The sequence below is a fragment of the Apodemus sylvaticus genome, chromosome 2, assembly GCF_947179515.1.
Source record: "Apodemus sylvaticus chromosome 2, mApoSyl1.1, whole genome shotgun sequence".
Lineage (NCBI taxonomy): Eukaryota > Metazoa > Chordata > Mammalia > Rodentia > Muridae > Apodemus > Apodemus sylvaticus.
The window spans coordinates 66,449,519-66,467,092 of NC_067473.1; the positions used below are offsets into that span (position 1 = coordinate 66,449,519).

At 37.9% G+C, this 17,574-nt stretch overlaps 1 protein-coding gene across 1 annotated transcript; it reads left to right on the forward strand.

Annotated features, from left to right (window-relative positions):
- Positions 1-10,147: 10,147 nt before the first annotated feature.
- LOC127677401 (prolactin-inducible protein homolog) lies at positions 10,148-14,245 on the forward strand. Its single transcript, XM_052172484.1, has 4 exons — positions 10,148-10,242; positions 11,681-11,783; positions 13,687-13,798; positions 14,121-14,245. The coding sequence occupies exons 1-4, from the start codon at positions 10,148-10,150 to the stop codon at positions 14,243-14,245; spliced, it is 435 nt and encodes a 144-aa protein (XP_052028444.1).
- The last annotated feature ends 3,329 nt before the right edge of the window (positions 14,246-17,574 follow it).

A 17,574-nucleotide genomic window follows, 5' to 3' on the forward strand; every position in this document is an offset into this window, starting at 1 on the left:
CAAAGGCTTCTTACATGTCCTTCGAAACCATTATCATTTTCCCCAAATAAAATTGACTGGAATATCCATTGTTGTCTGTTAAATAAACTTCTTATAAGCATCTACATGTGATACTGTGTCCTGTCAAAATCTATCCTCAAAATCAGGAAAGTACTCCTAATTTCTTACATTAGTCTTTCAAAGTACCATTACTGAGATTTTATGAGTTTTTTCTATCCATTGACATAAAAAGGAAAGAAGGGTAGGGAGTTACCTTAGTGTGTGCACTACTTGCCAGGTAGGATTGAGGACTTAGATTTAAATCCCCAGAACCCACATAAATCCAGAAATAGTAACACACATTTATAATCCCATTGCTTCTACAGTGAGACAGGAGGCAGGCATAGCTTGCTATTGGGCAAGCTTGCTTTGTGTATGCAGTGAGTATGTGAGGAACAATTGCAGATGCTCTCGTTAAGTGAATAGAAGCAAAGGGTCAACACTTAAAACTGTCTTTGATCTTCTTGAGTGTGTCATGGCATAGGAACACTCACACTCATCCATGCACACAAATCATTCAAATATACAACCAACGGTTTTAAAGAAAAGAAGAAGAAATAGCGAAAAGACAGCCACTCTCAAAGAGTGGAAAGATCACTCCTGTGATAGTCCAAATACTCAGGACAAATTCTGATCTTCATTTAGGACTACTGGTTTGAAAGGTTTGATTGCATTTTCATATCTAGATATAAGAGGGAGCCAAGCCAAGTTGTCTATTACTTGATTTTTCTCTATCCAGTGCCCTCCAAGAGCTCCACCTTCAGTTCCCAGATGATGGGAGTGATTTGTAGGCAGGAAAAAAAGAGTCTGTAATGCTCACCATGAATTGTCTCATTGTGTTACATTCTGTTGCTTCTTCTCAATCAGTTCCAAACAAAATATGACTCATTGGAGCAGTGTACACATCAGGTATGACAATAGTGGCTGACTGTAAACGAAGGCTATGAGCCCTGAGTTGCTTTCTCAATCGGGACTAGCTACTGCTTTTTGATAGAAGTGAGACATGAACAAGGGTGCAAAACAGATGAATGAAATTTAGGCAAATGGAAAAGTAAACCTCAAGAACCCAGAGCCAGAAAGGCAGAATCTGCTTGTCAGGTAAGCATTCTGGTACTGAGCATGGATAACTGAAAGAACTCTAGAGCGTGCTGTAAGAATCAGAATCAAAACAGACTGAGTATATCTGGATACGAAAATGGAATCAAACCGTTCAAGCCAGTGGTCCTAAATGAGGATCAGAATTCAGGAGAGGGAAAGAGGTTTGTTCAAAAAGATTATTTCAGATGTTATTGGGCATTAACATTAATTCCATGTGTAAAATATGGTAGCTAAAATTCATACTTCCTTCTTAATGTAATTATTGTTTCTTATAGTAATTTATATCTTTTTGAGGGACAAAGCCCTGTTTCCTTCGAAAATACCCTTGAGGATACTTTTTTTCCTGTTATTTTACTTTTTAATGTCTGCATCAGACATTGCCCATGTATGTCCTTCTCCTTATCCTGGGGGTATTTCTGCTGGGAGTAGGTTCCTTTCTGAAGGAATTTAATATTTCCAAGACCAAGGCTGTTAGCTAGTTTTGGTTTTGTGTCTATAATTATTTTCCTGGGTCATTGGCTTAATTATTTTTAATCTGCTTTAGAAAATTCAGAAAGCCACATGTAACAGGTAATTTGAATTTCTTTAGGTCTTCTGTTTTCGCATTTGTAAACTTTTCTTAAAGTCTGGTAGACTAGCTGAGAGAATATCCATCTTTCAATATTTTAATTATTAATTAATTAATTAATTAATTAATTAATTAATGTTTTACACTCCATATTTTATTCCCCCACCCACTGTCTACCCTCTGACTGTTCCACACCCCGTAACTCCTCCCCACCCACCTGTCTCCACATGGATGCTCCCACCACTCACCCCATCTGACCTCTAAACTCCCTGGGGCCTTCAGTCACATGAGTGTTAGGTGCATCATCTCTGAATGAACACAGACCCCGCAGTCCTCTACTGTATGTGTGCTGGGGGCCTCACATAAGCACCAGCTGTATGTTCCTGCTTGGTGGTCCAGTGTTTGAGAGATCTCTGGGATCCTGATTAAATGAGACTGCTGATCCTCCTACAGGATTGCCCTTCTCCTTAGCTTCTTTTAGCTTTCCCTAATCCAACAACAGGGGTCAGATGCTTCTGACCATTGGTTGGGTACAGATATCTGCATCTGACTCTGTCAGCTGCTTTTTGGGTCTTCTGGAGTGAGGTCATGATTGACCCCTTTTTTGTGAGTGTGCCATAGACTCAGGAATAAAGTTAGGCCTTGGGACCAACCTCCCGTTGAGCTGGATCCCACTTTGGGTTTGTCGCTGGACCTTCTTTTCTTCAGGCTCCTCTCTATTTCCATCTCTGTAATTCTCTCAGAGAGGCACAATTATGGGTCAGAGGTGTGACTGTGGGATGTCCCCCCAGTTGATGCCCTATCTTCCTACTGGAGGTGGGCTCTATAAGTTCCCTCTCCCTATTGTTGGACATTTGATCTTAGGTCCCTCTCTTTGAGCCCTGAGAGTCTACTACCTCCCTGGTCTCTGGTGCATTATGGAAGGTCCCACCAACCTCCTATTTCCGAGGTTGCCTGTTTCCATTCTTTCTGCTGGCCCCCAGGGCTTCAGTCCTTTTACGTCACCCAATACCAGGCCATGTTCCCCTCTCCCTCCACTCCCTACACCTGTATACTTTTCCTCACAGGTCCCCCTCCCTCCTCATTTGTGATTGCTTTGTTCTCCTTCCCAAGTGGGACTGAGGTGTCTTCACTTGGGCACTTCTGTTTGTTGACCTTTATGAGTTCTGTGGACTGTATCTTGGGTACTCTGTACTTTCTAACATCCACTATTGAACATTAAGAAAAATTAATAGTCTTTAATTATAGTAAACACAATCATATATTTGCATATATATGCATGCACACATATGCACACATATATTATTTTGGAACAATATTTACTTAAGGACAAATATACACTGATATGTGCAGCATTTCTTCTTTAGTAACTAAAGTTTATCTTACCAATAAGTTATTGGTTAAATTCTACAGGATGGATAAATTTTTATTATATCAGCATAATAAAGCGATTACTAAAGATTTGTTATTATATTTTCATGATTTTAGGTCCCAATGTTTGGTAATGTACACAGCAGAATATTAAAATGAAAAGATAGAAACTTCTACTATAGTAGTTGAGGAGAAACATCTGCAAGATGTTTTAATTCTGTTTTGTAAAGAAAAAATTAAGCATATTGGGCCTTTTGTGAAAAACACATCTCATATCTAAATCAAAAAGAAAATCAATACCAAATTTAATAAACAGAAACATAAACTGTATGTTCTAATGAAGAACAGCAGCATATACCTTTATATCTGTTTAGATTTAATATACTTGGGTGCTCCAGTGGTGCAATCCGTTAGCGTGCGGTACTTGGATTTAATGTACACTCACATTAATCATCACTGTGATACTGGAACCTCCAAATAGGAAAGGCAGCAAACATCTTAATATGAAATGTGATGGTAGTCTACAAAGAACAAAGGCTAATTCTTTGACTCAAAAACCAGGAATGTATCCAAGGAAGATGGAATATCAAAATAATGTTGACTTACAGAGAGAACCTCAAAACAGGATCAAGGAAGAGTCATTAATTTGTTTGACTGAATATCCTAAGAAAAATTTCAGAGTATAAAGTGCTTTCATTTTCTCTCTCTCTGTCTGTCTGTCTCTTTCTGTCTATCTCTCTCCCTCCCCCCCAACATCCACTCCTACACACAGCTGTCCTACACACAGCTGTAAGCAACACACATAAAACAGAACAGTACAATATTTCACTCACAGTGGAAGCCCAATATTGCTCAGGAGAAATTGCTCAATGGCATTTTCAAATTTTCAACACCAAAACCTTGTCCACTACTCAGAGGCAGAGAGGCAGAGAAGGTACCTTTGCTATGTAACTTAATAAAAGCACCCAATTCAATGACTATGTTAGATACTAGCTACAATACTTTGTGTTCCAAGTTAATTGGCACAACTCCCCATCATGTAACATGACAGAAACATTAACTTTCTTACTACCATTTTGTTAAGTAAGTAAAAATAAGGAGGCATAGTAAGTTGAATGAGAAATGGTGCCCATAGAGAATTGTATCAGAATAGTTAGTACATGCCTGAAGATGAGCTTTGAAAGTTAATTCCCTCTCCCCACTTCCAAGTTCATTCTTTCTGCTTCCTCTTTGGGTTGAAGATGTAATCTCTCAGCTTCCAGATCTTGTCACCATGCTGTCACTTGCTGCCATTCCTCCACACCATGATGGACTCTTCTCCCTCAACTGAAAGCCCAAGCAAATGATTTCCAAATAACTTTTGATTGTGCTCTGTTAGCACAGAAACAACAACACATTTCTAACTTTATTGTATGAATTATACAGTTAAAAAGTCCAACTATGTCAGAGCTTCTCATGTGTGATAATGTAAACTTGGCTCTGTAGTCTGTTTTCTCATATAGCTAAGGGGCTTGCTGATCTCATTTTGTGACCTTTGAGCTCCTCAGTGTTCTTTCCCTTTTCTCCTCAGATCCTAGAATCTCAACACATATGTTCAACTTTGTAACCTAATCAAGCCCAAAAAGGATAAGGCATTATGATAAGTAAACTTTTGTTATTACAATAAATTAGTAAATTTCTAAACTTATGAATATCACCCCTAGATATATAAAGGAAAAAAAACAGATATGACATTCTCTCCCTCTCTGTAAAACCTCCATGACCCACTCCAAACTTCCAAGTTCTGTAGAATATACCAATGGAAAGTCTAGAGAAGACTGCCAATAGCTCCTTTTGTCTACAGATTAAAAGAAACAACACTGCTGGCTTATTTAATAGACTCATGCCAAAGTTGCTGAGGTTACATAAATAAATAAAAGGAGAGAGAAGCCACACAGGCCAAAATCATGTGTTATTTTCACCTGCACAATGAAAATTTTAGATAAATATTAGATAACCAACCTCTAAGCCATTGATTCAATTGTCTTTATTCTCTCTAATGTAAGGTAAATAAAAAGAAACTGTTGATATCGTACATTCTGCATATTTCTTGAGGTTGTCTGGATTAAGACATTTAGAATTATTCTTAGAACCGTGTAGAGGATCACCTACAAACCTGTCACCTTTATAAACAAAAAACCCCCAACAATCTACAATGTTTTACTCCACCAAAAGTGTGCTAAACTATGTTCAGAAATGACTTTAAGAGAAAGAGTGTACATTATAACCTCATAGATTCATGAAAACAGCACCAAGCCTAACAATATGATTTGCTGTGGATTCCAGATTCAATCTTTTTTATAGAAAATTAAAGCATGTTAAATGTATTAATACAAATTGAGTTACATACCTGAATTTAAAAAAATACATTATCCTTCCTGCCCACATTCTCTGGACTTCACCCTCACATATCTGGACAAATATTTATTCATGTACACCTGCCACAGTGGTTGGAACCCTGCATCAATCTTCCCCATGTTCACAAGACTGAATTTATGGTGCTGATCACTTTACTATCATCTGAAGTTTCTGCAAATGAAAATCAATGAAATACTAAGTTAAGAATCTCAATCTCTCTCTCTCTCTCTCTCTCTCTCTCTCTCTCTCTCTCTCTCTCTCTCTCTCTCTCTAGATGTCTAGAACACATTTAATTCTAAGGACCATACATTCATATTTATTTAAAGCGGGTCTGCTGTATGCACTGCAAATCACATAATTAGTTTTTCTGTCATTTCATGAATTGATGGGGGTACAATGTTAAAATGAATGCCTCAAAGGCTGTCAGGAGCACTCTTAGGGGAAAGTAAAACACAAGTGATCAAAACTCTGCACTATTTTATAAGCCATGTGGTATAAATACAACCACTACAACAGCATAAATAGCGACCTCTCCATCCCAACCACATGTCTACCACAGAAGTAATGCTTTGTAGAAGAGAAAAGAAAAGAGCTGTGTATATTGGGAAGGCTAGTCTGCTGGCTCCAAAATCTGATCTGACTTGTTTTGTATTCTTTGATATTTCTTTTTAATTGTTTTTCATTTTATTGAAAATGTTTTTTTTTAACATAATATATTCCAATTTTGGTTTCCCTTCCCTCTACCCATTCCAAATCCTCCCTACTCCCCTTCCCATGAAAATCCACTCTCTCACTGTGTCTCATTAGAAATTAGAATTTCAAGGAATAATAATAAAATACAATAAAATAATCAAATAAAATAAAACAGAATCTAATACATCAGATTAAATCTGATGTATATAATCTAATATATCAGAATTGGATAAAACAAACAAAAACAACAACAACAACAACAACAAACTAAACAAAATCCAAAACTCAAAAACCAAAAAAAAATAAAACCAAACAAACAGAGGAATAAGAGCCCCAAAAAGTGTCTAAGTCACAAGGACACACCCATTTGCACACCCAGGAAGCCACAATATATACACAGAAGACGTGATGCAAACCCATGCAGGCCCTGTGCATTTTGCCTCTGTCTCTGTGAATTCATAGGAGTTCTGATAGTGCTGATAGAAGGTCTTGCTTTGTGATTTCTCTGGTCCCTTCCAGCACTTATGCTCTTTTTGCCTCCTCCTCTACACAGTTCGTTGAACACTGATGGGAGAAATTTGATGGAGATATCTGTTTTAGGCCTGAGTGTTCCATGGTCTTTCAGTTTCTGCATATTATCTTGCTATGTGTTTCTGTTTTTGTTCCCATGTGCTACAGGAGTAAGCTTCTCTAATAATGGCTGAACATGATACTTATTATCTATGAGTGTAAATGGATATCATTAGAAGTCATTTTGCTACATTTTCATTTGTATAGTTTTGTTATTTTTAGAACTTGGTTTTACCCTAGTTCCTTGGCCTTTTATTCCCAAGTTCTTGATCACCTAAGTAGTATGACATATGGGTTCTGTCTGGTGGAGAGGGACTTAGGTCAAATCAGATATTGGGTAGTTACTTCCAGAATCTTTGGTTATCATTGCAATAGCATATTTTGTAGTCAGTACTCCATTGTTAGAATGTCTGTGGTTGGTGTTTATGCATCTTTCTTGGTAGCTGCAGAGTACCTTTCTGTAGGAAAGGCACTATAATACAGAGATGAAGTCTTTATGTAGGCGCCATCTAGACTTCTCCAGTGAGTTATGTAGGTCCTGTCTTTAGCAATGGGGATTTGTTGTTAGATTTTCAGGAACAATCTATAGTGATGGTAACAGCCTGGGTTGATTAGTGTCCCAAACTGCAGGGCAGTCAACAGGGTCCCCGAAATACCTAAGAAAAGGTGAGAAACTAGAGACATGAGAGATGAACAGCAAGACAGTATTCCAATCAAGCTGTCAAATTTTATTTTTCACACAAGGCAATATAAAAGGAAGGGTAATGGTGTAGGGAGGAGTCAAGGGGGAACAATCTCAGGGAGCTGGCATAATTTCTTAGAAACATTATCAGAGTTTCTGGGAAAGGCTAGTTATTGCTGCTGGAATTTTGGCATAATAAAGGGGGGTCATGAGGAGGTGAAGTGGAAAGGAGTTGCTTTTGTAACCTATCCACAGATGGGCTTCAAGAGAAGGGGGTTTTGAGATATAAGTAAGAATGGCTCCTGGCATCGAGATCTAAGTGAGAATGACTCCTGGTATCGAGATCTCCTGGCATTGAGATCTAGATGGGGATAGCTCCTGTTATCGAGAGCTCTTGGCATTGAGATCTAGGTGGGGGTGGCCCCTGGCAAATTAGGATTTTCCACTGGACTCCTTGAACCAACAATTCAATTATTTGTAACCTAATCCAGCAATAGAAACTTCATTTGGTAACATATGATGGCCCTTTGGGGTCTCTGTCTCCCCAATTATTTGCTGGTTTTATTTGGATTGCTTTCCTTTATGTATACTTCTTAGAAAGCTTCTACTAGTTTACGTTTCTTTACTACCCCTAAAATGGCCCTTTATCTTAGATGTCTTTTTCCATATTCCTTTTCTCATTGTGCACTGATCCACTTATAGGCAAAGCTGTTAATTAGTGTTTGATAAAGAATAACTTCTGAGGTGGAATAAGGTGCCAGGCTTCTCTGGACACATATGAAACATACTTTGATTATGTTTCACCCCTAAGTTATCATATCTTAATCTGTTGAAAGATTGCTAGATTAATTATCTTTCTCTGAGGCCCCAGTGCATAGAGAAATAACATAGCTCCTTCTCAAAACCATGAACGTACTTGGCAGAGCTAAAATAGCCTAAGGCAGTGGCTTTGGGAGCTTTCCCCTGAGCCCTTGATGTTTATATAGAGATGTTGAGAACCCAGATCTTCACAGAGTGCAGGGATACCAGTATCAGTTCCCAGGATGCTGTGTGCCCAGCCTGTGATGTTCTTAAGATATGGTGTCCCCCTCATGCAGCAGTTTTTTACTTGCTTCTTGCTGCCTTCCAGCCAACATGTGATAGGTTCTACTAACGTCATCCCATTTCTTCCCCAGAAAGAGTATATAAGAAAACATCATAATAAAGTTGCTTGGCAAAAGGCATATATCTTTTAGAAGACCTGAAACTAAACTTTCTTATCTTTCCTAATTTTTATCCCTTTTATCTTCTGATCTCCTGGTACTGTTTCCTAGGACTCAGTTACTGAACAATAACCTGTTTGTCCTAGTCATATTTCTTCCATTTTTTGAAACTTCATGAAATAAAAATTTCAAAAGCTATAATGACTCAAAGAAATACAAAGTGACTTCTCACAAACAACAATAAAGAAAAGAAAAAGATGAAATATTAATTTTAAGGAAGATAAAGTAAGGCAGTCCATTTAATGTATTTATTTAAGGGGGAAACCAGTCTAGGGTGCATGGCATCTGGTGTTTGGCAGTAGCTCCTCCAAATCCATATATAAAAAATATAATATATGATATACTAAAAAACAAAACAGATGCCATCTCAAGCTATAGGCCAATTCTAGATCCTGACCTATGCACTCTGTCTTAAGGAGAATCATGGACTAGCAGATGCTCTGAATTATGAGTTATCCTGACCCTCCATTCTGGGATAGCGCCTTACCATCTATCTCACGATGCCAAGATTCTACTACTTCATTGGGGAATAGAAAATCCATGGATCTGCTGTTTACTTTAATACTTCATGAGTTTCTTCATCTTTCATATTATTTTGCAGCACCATAAAGATGACCAAAAAATTTCCTTTAAAAGTGGACTCTGGCAGCTCTCTCCACATCTGTACTTCCCAGTAAGAAAAACCTAGGCAGAGCAGTAAATGAAGTTATGGAGTCTGAGAACTTGGTTGACAAGATCTTTTTGGAAACTTCTAAATTAAGCTCCTTAACATCTTATGTACTTCTGAGGCTTGTGAAAAAACCAATACCCAAGAAGCAAAGTTTTCCAGGTCTTGCTCTCTGATGGTATGGTTAAAATGATATCAAATATATTTGAACTCTCTATTCACATGTGACTTCTTTATAAATATTTGCCTTGAGTTTGCAAAAAACTTACTTTGAATGCAAGGGAGGACCATGATCTCCTACAGAAAACCCTCTGTACCTAAAAACACAGATCAGGGGAGTTAAGTAATAATAATATGCTGGTTATTACTCAACTACTGTATATTTTTGAGTTGGGATTGTCTGAGTTACCAGGGAGGTGAGACTTTGTGGCATCCAGAAGAAAAAGAGAGGTGATTAAAATTTACATATTTCCACAGTAAGTGCAAATTAGGAAGCAAAACAGAACAGATCTTGTTTAAATGGGACAGGGTCAATATAATAATCTAAGAACATTCTAATCTCATAGTCACAAATGAGAAAAATCTCATTTTTTATTCACTATAATCCATTTTGAAGATCCAGCTGGATACTGACCTTTGTTACAAAAGAATAAACAAGGTGGCAATGCGAGACATCCTAAGATATGACAATTTTACCTAAGTAGACTTGGCAGCTGCTTCATTGTGTTCCTGCTGCAAATAAAAGGAGAGATCTGGGTCTCAAACAGCCAAGGCTTGTGAGTATAACTCTAACTTACAGCATGGCTTTTCTTCAAATGTTCTATCAGCGTGGAGCTGTTATGCATCTCTTGATTTTGTGCTTATTTTTGGTGACTGCTTATGGGCAGGACAATTGGTAAGGCCTTCTCTTTTCTGTATCATCTTCCTAGAAATATCTTCCCAATTCCTGGTGATACATATTGGATTCCTAAAATTTGTGGTTCTGAGTTTCACTTTTTAAGTTCTAAAATGTAAAACAATATATAGTTTCTTAAGCCTATATTCTGTGACTAAATGTCTAGGTAACAATGAAAATATTGTGTTTAAACTGATGTTTCTGGGTAGATTATAGTATCATCTTTGGTTTTACTATACTCTTATTCATCAATATGGAAAGTATGAGAAGAGAGATGAGCTTAGCTTATATTTTTGGGTTAAGCTATTGTTAAGATTTATCTCTAATTCTCTGATTCTAAATTTGGTGTATAAAAGCAAAGGATTGCATGTTCACAACTCACCTGATGACATAGTCAAACATTTTGTCTCAACAAAAAAACCAAAACTAATAAATCACCCATAGAAGAATTATCTAAATTGTATAATTAATGGCTTTATCCTCATCAAGTGTGCTAAGCATGACTTTGCTAATTGTATCTGGAGAAGATTTGTTTAAACAAACCTGTTTCATTACTTATGCTTAGTTGTGTGTTAAAATTACTCTATAAGTCTATGACTAAATAGGGAAAGAAATAATCAGATTCCAGTTTTTACAAAAAGAAAATGGAATGTAAAATTTTCTATGACATTTAGTGAGAGGAAAGCATTGAGTTGCAAGGAGAAGTCAGAGTCTACTAGCAGTGCACAGAATCATATAGGAAAGGTGCTAATGAAATCGTGGAGGTTTGGATGAGGAAATATCATGTGCCAAAGAAGTTTTAGTAGAGAGGCAGAGGACTGGGCAACAGAGGGAATAATGTCAAGATGATTTTAATTGGGAATCTAACTTTTGTCAACTAAAATGTCTTATGTTCCCTATGTTAGGCCTAAAAAGCAGTGAACTGAATAAAAAATACTGAGGTGCATGAGTTTTACTGTGAAACAGGTTCATTTATATGATGAATTTAGCAGATTCTAAGCATATAATATCTTCTCCAAGTTCTACTTTTGGAAGGAGAGCTCTAGAGGATTTTTAGAAAATTGTAGAAGGAAAATCAAAAGGCGGGTGTTTCAAGGTAGACTCTGAAGTCATAAATCTCCACTCTGGAATGATGACTGGAGACAGAAAAGAAAAAGTAGCTTTGTTTCCCCGGGTCCCCACATCAACTGGTGATCAGGCCTAGAACCATCCATTCTGACTTCTATTTGCCTCATCATATTGGATGTGTACTGGCAAGAAATATGGAATACTTCAGGAGAAATCACATGCAAAGGGTACTTCCAGAGTAAAGTGTTGAACTTTACAAGCATCTCCCTGACACTTATCTCCTGGAGCTCTGTCTGTCTGTCCAAACAAGAACTCTTTAAGTCTTTGACTTCAATCTGATTTGGTGTTTCTAACTTTTCTACTCATTCAGGAACAATCCATTTTCACTAGATATGATAGTTTCTCCAATGAAAAAGGCAAACGAATTTACAGCAACACTCCAGGTTAAAAATAATGTGGACCGATGTATGGCGGTAAGTGAATAATTGAGAGGTAACACACAAAATATATTATAATAGAAACTTTCAATGATTTAATATTTTTCCAAAACTGCCTTTTTTACTTTTTTTCTGTGTGTGTAGATTTGAAAACTCAGAGATATTATGTTAGAAATGTATGTGTTACAAATTCTATCCTAAAGGTAATATTATAGTGACACGAAGATGACTGGTGACAACTTTTAATTGTGGGCTGAGGGTCATCAAGGAAACAAGATGAGGAAAAATTTAGAGGAAAAATAGGAAGACTAAAAATCAAGGAAAATGGCAATGAAACAAAGATAATTATGACTGAGTGGCAGTGACCAGGAAACACTATTGAACTCATGGGCCCACCTCCACTCATCTGCTGTTTCTACACTGTGCAGTAATTATGGAAAGCCAAGAAGATTCAGGCAACTCTAGGAAATATAGGAGTCAGGTGACTGTGAACTGTCCCTCAGTGTGAGGGCTTACTTGCCCCCAATAAGCACAGACACACATTGTCCTCACCTTCCTTTGATCTATTTTCTTCTTCAGTTGTTACTGCTCAATTTCTTTACCAACCCCTTCAACATTATCCTTTGTCTCTTAGAAAAGAGATACAAAAATAAGGTTTGAAAGTTGAACATATACTTCAGGAGTTAACAGCATTTGTTCTTTTCGAGTGTGCTGGTGGCTCACAGCCACAGTTCAGTCCCAGGGCATGCAACACCATCTTGTAGTCTGTGTGGACATTGAACAGACCCACTGACCCATATAAAATAAAGAAAAATAAATCTTTTTTTTCAAACTGAATTTAAAAATCACTAAAAAAGAGAGGGGATTTTTAGTTATGCCAAAAGCCAAAATAGAAATATGAGTCCCCAATATTTACTCAGATAAAAATGATGCTAGAAAAAATGATTTTTGACCTAGTATTAGGTAAATACCCAGAAGTTCTTTCTTTGTATTAAGCCATGTAGAAGAAGTCATTACTTATATCTGATGATTGATTGAAAAATTTATACCATTGGCTGTGGAAAAACAATATGTCAAAACTAGTCAGCCAAGAATTTTCAACCTGGGTCTGTTTCTATTTGTATAATAAACCTGCTATTTTATGTGTAAAATGATACCTTTCATTAAAAAAGTAAAAAGACTCGAAAATCTTGCAATGAATACAGGTATCAATCCTTTCGGCTCACAATGACAAAAATAAGACACAATGTAGCAAGTATGGAAGCACCAAACTAGAAAACCAAAATCAGAGAGTTTGGGTTATAAAATCTATTTGCTTGTTAGTCTTTGTCAAGTTCATTTCAACACATCAGAGTAGACAATCTGCTGTCTCCTGTCTTAAAATCCTTCTTGGTTCTTGAGAGGTTTATATCATTCACCTTTGACTCTGATTTCGAAATCTTCAGTTTAAGGTTAGACCAACTAATGCCTTAAACACAATGCAACAGCAGTATATACTCTTTGGCCATCACATTACTAAATGTTCTTGGTAATTTATTAGATAATCAACTGATGAGTTAAACGTGACCACCCTTGCAGTTTCACTCCAAAGGATGGATACAGGTACCAAATGACAAGTTTTAAAAACACACACACACACACACACACACACACACAAACTGTTTTAGATTTCAGTCCTTCACTATACTTCCCCTATTCCCCCAAAAGCAGTTGTTTTTCTTCTTACACTGAATAGAGGTTAAGTTTGAATTTGCCTCAGAAAAGACCAAAAACCTGCTAAACATCTACTATACCCAGATAGCTAGGAGGAAATACTTAGGCCTCCTTACCCACAGTGCTCTGTGAATTTCATATTTTGCTGAATGGTCAAATCCAGTGAAAGATCTGTATGACAAATGCTCTATATTGACATTAGTCCTTCCTCTACTTCTTCACTCAGGTGAAAGTCAGTACTGAGGTCAATTCAAACATCAAGTACATTTCTTCTCATGCCATTTACACTTCCTGCCTCTGCAGAGTGAACAACTACTTCTGGGATATTCATGTCTCTGGTAAGTGGTAATATTTCCTACCTGCTTATTAATGCTGGATAACAATGATTGTCAGGATGGATCCAAGTGGAAAGAAAATAAAAGGAACCAGGTCCTAGCAGGAAGAACTGGGTTGGGGAGCAACTGTATACTGATGAGAAAGCAAATTGAAAAACAAAAAATAACAGAACAGAGTACTCTAAGGCTGAAAATAAAAGGGGAGTTCAAGCAGCAATTTTTACTTTGAATAAGGGAAGTAGAATCAGATTTTGCTAAATCCAGAAGCAGGTGTGGATGAAGTTATGTAGAGTTCATGATTTAACACTGGCTTTCTTTCCTGTAGTTAATACAGCCATAAAAGGAAAGGCAGAAGTTGTTCCACCTAAGGGCATATGTCCTGATGATGAAATCATATTTCCAGTAACTTCCTACATAGGGACTGTTATACAAAAAATCATCGTGACATGAACTGGAAGATGTCTCCCATAGATAGATGTCATCAAACTCCCTATGGAAAAGAGTATTGTTTTTGTGTATGTATATCTGTCATCAAATAAAATAGAGTGGAACAAACTGTGACCGAATTCTGTGTGGTAAACAAATTTCTATAACTTCACAATGAACTCTGTCTTCCTCCAACAAATTACTGCTCTATCTGCTTAGAGTGGTTGTACCAGTTTGCAATCCCACCAGCAGTGGAGGAGTATTCCTCTTTCTCCACATCCCTTCCAGCACCTGTGGTCACCTGAGTTTTTGATCATAGACATTCTGACTAGTGTGAGGTAGAATCTCAAGGTTGTTTTGATTTGCATTTCCCAGATGACTAAGGACTAAGGATGTTGAACATTTCTTTTTTTTTCTTACATTGTTTTTTATTTATTTATTTATTTATTTATTTATTTATTTATTTATTTTTATTTACATTGCAAATGATTTCCCCTTTTCTGGGTCCCCACTCCCCACAAGTCCCATAAGCCCTCTTCCGTCCCCCTATTCTTCCATCTACCCCTTCCTACTTCCCTGTTCTGGAATTCCCCTATACTCTTGCACTGAGTCTTTCCAGAACCAGGGACCACTCCTCCATTCTTTTTGGACATCATTTAATTTGTGGATTATGTCCTGGGTATTCAAAGTTTCTAGGCTAATATCCACTAATCAGTGAGTGCATACCATGATTGATCTTTTGAGACTGGGTTACCTCACTTAGTATGATGTTCTCCAGCTCCATCCATTTGTCTAAGAATTTCATGAATTCATTGTTTCTAATGGCTGAATAGTACTCCATTGTATAAATATACCACATTTTTTGTATCCATTCCTCTGTTGAAGGACATCTAGGTTCTTTCCAGCTTCTGGCTACTACAAATAGGGCTGCTATGGACATAGTGGAGCATGTGTCCTTATTGCATGCTGAAGAATCCTCTGGATATATGCCCAGTAGTGGTATAACAGGGTCCTCAGGAAGTGACATGCCCAGTTTTCTGAGGAACCGCCAGACTGATTTCCAAAGTGGTTGCACCATCTTGCAATCCCACCAGCAGTGGAGGAGTGTTCCTCTTTCTCCACATCCTCTCCAACACCTGCTGTCTCCTGAGTTTTTTTTTTTTTTTTTTTTTTTGTCTTTTTTTTTTATTTGATATAATTTATTTACATTTCAAATGATTTCCCCTTTTCTAGCCCCCCCCCACTCCCCGAAAGTCCCGTAAGCCCCCTTCTCTTCCCCTGTCCTCCCTCCCACCCCTTCCCAGTTCCCCGTTCTGGTTTTGCCAAATACTGTTTCACTGAGTCTTTCCAGAACCAGGGACCACTCCTGCTTTCTTCTTGTATCTCATTTGATGTGTGGATTATGTTTTGGGTATTCCAGTTTTCTAGGTTAATAACCACTTATTAGTGAGTGCATACCATGATTCACCTTTTGAGTCTGGGTTACCTCACTTAGTATGATGTTCTCTAGCTCCATCCATTTGCCTAAGAATTTCATGAATTCATTGTTTCTAATGGCTGAATAGTACTCCATTGTGTAGATATACCACATTTTTTGCATCCACTCTTCTGTTGAGGGATACCTGGGTTCTTTCCAGCATCTGGCAATTATAAATAGGGCTGCTATGAACATAGTAGAGCATGTATCCTTATTACATGGTGGGGAATCCTCTGGGTATATGCCCAGGAGTGGTATAGCAGGATCTTCTGGAAGTGAGGTGCCCAGTTTTCGGAGGAACCGCCAGACTGCTTTCCAGAGTGGTTGTACCAATTTGCAACCCCACCAGCAGTGGAGGAGTGTTCCTCTTTCTCCGCACCCTCTCCAACACCTGCTGTCTCCTGAATTTTTAATCTTAGCCATTCTGACTGGTGTAAGATGAAATCTTAGGGTTGTTTTGATTTGCATTTCCCTAATGACTAATGAAGTGGAGCATTTTTTAAGATGCTTCTCCGCCATCCGAAGTTCTTCAGGTGAGAATTCTTTGTTTAACTCTGTACCCCATTTTTTAATAGGGTTGTTCGGTTTTCTGGAGTCTAACTTCTTGAGTTCTTTATATATATTGGATATTAGCCCTCTATCTGATGTAGGATTGGTGAAGATCTTTTCCCAATTTGTTGGTTGCCGATCTGTCCTCTTGACGGTGTCCTTTGCCTTACAGAAACTCTGTAACCTTATGAGGTCCCATTTGTCAATTCTTGCTCTTAGAGCATACGCTATTGGTGTTCTGTTCAGAAACTTTCTCCCTGTACCGATGTCCTCAAGGGTCTTCCCCAGTTTCTTTTCTATTAGCTTCAGAGTGTCTGGCTTTATGTGGAGGTCCTTGATCCATTTGGATTTGAGCTTAGTACAAGGAGACAAGGATGGATCAATTCGCATTCTTCTGCATGCTGACCTCCAGTTGAACCAGCACCATTTGTTGAAAAGGCTATCTTTTTTCCATTGGATGTTTTCAGCCTCTTTGTCGAGGATCAAGTGGCCATAGGTGTGTGGGTTCATTTCTGGATCTTCAATCCTGTTCCATTGATCCTCCTGCCTGTCACTGTACCAATACCATGCAGTTTTTAACACTATTGCTCTGTAGTATTGCTTGAGGTCAGGGATACTGATTCCCCCAGATTTTCTTTTGTTGCTGAGAATAGTTTTAGCTATCCTGGGTTTTTTGTTGTTCCAGATGAATTTGATAATTGCTCTTTCTAACTCTGTGAAGAATTGAGTTGGGATTTTGATGGGTATTGCATTGAATCTGTATAGTGCTTTAGGCAAAATGGCCATTTTAACTATATTGATTCTACCGATCCATGAGCATGGGAGGTTTTCCCATTTTTTGAGGTCTTCTTCCATTTCCTTCTTCAGAGTCTTGAAGTTCTTGCCATACAGATCTTTCGCATGTTTGGTAAGAGTCACCCCAAGATACTTTATACTGTTTGTGGCTATTGTGAAGGGGGTCATTTCCCTAATTTCTTTCTCAGCCTGCTTATCCTTTGAGTATAGGAAGGCCACTGATTTGCTTGAGTTGATTTTGTAACCTGCCACTTTGCTGAAGTTGTTTATCAGCTGTAGGAGCTCTCTAGTGGAGTTCTTTGGGTCACTTAGGTAGACGATCATGTCGTCTGCAAATAATGATAGTTTGACTTCCTCCTTTCCAATTTGTATCCCTTTGACCTCCTTATGTTGTCGAATTGCCCGAGCTAGTACCTCAAGTACAATATTGAAAAGATAAGGAGAAAGGGGGCAGCCTTGTCTGGTCCCTGATTTCAGTGGGATTGCTTCAAGTTTCTCTCCGTTTAGTTTGATGCTGGCTACCGGTTTGCTG

Coding starts and splice junctions, on each gene's coding strand:
- LOC127677401 (XM_052172484.1), top strand. CDS start 10,148: ATGGCTTTTCTTCAAATGTTCTATCAGCGTGGAGCTGTTATGCATCTC. Junction 10,243..11,680: donor GCTTATGGGCAGGACAATTG/GTAAGGCCTTCT, acceptor CTACTCATTCAG/GAACAATCCATTTTCACTAG. Junction 13,799..14,120: donor CTGGGATATTCATGTCTCTG/GTAAGTGGTAAT, acceptor TCTTTCCTGTAG/TTAATACAGCCATAAAAGGA.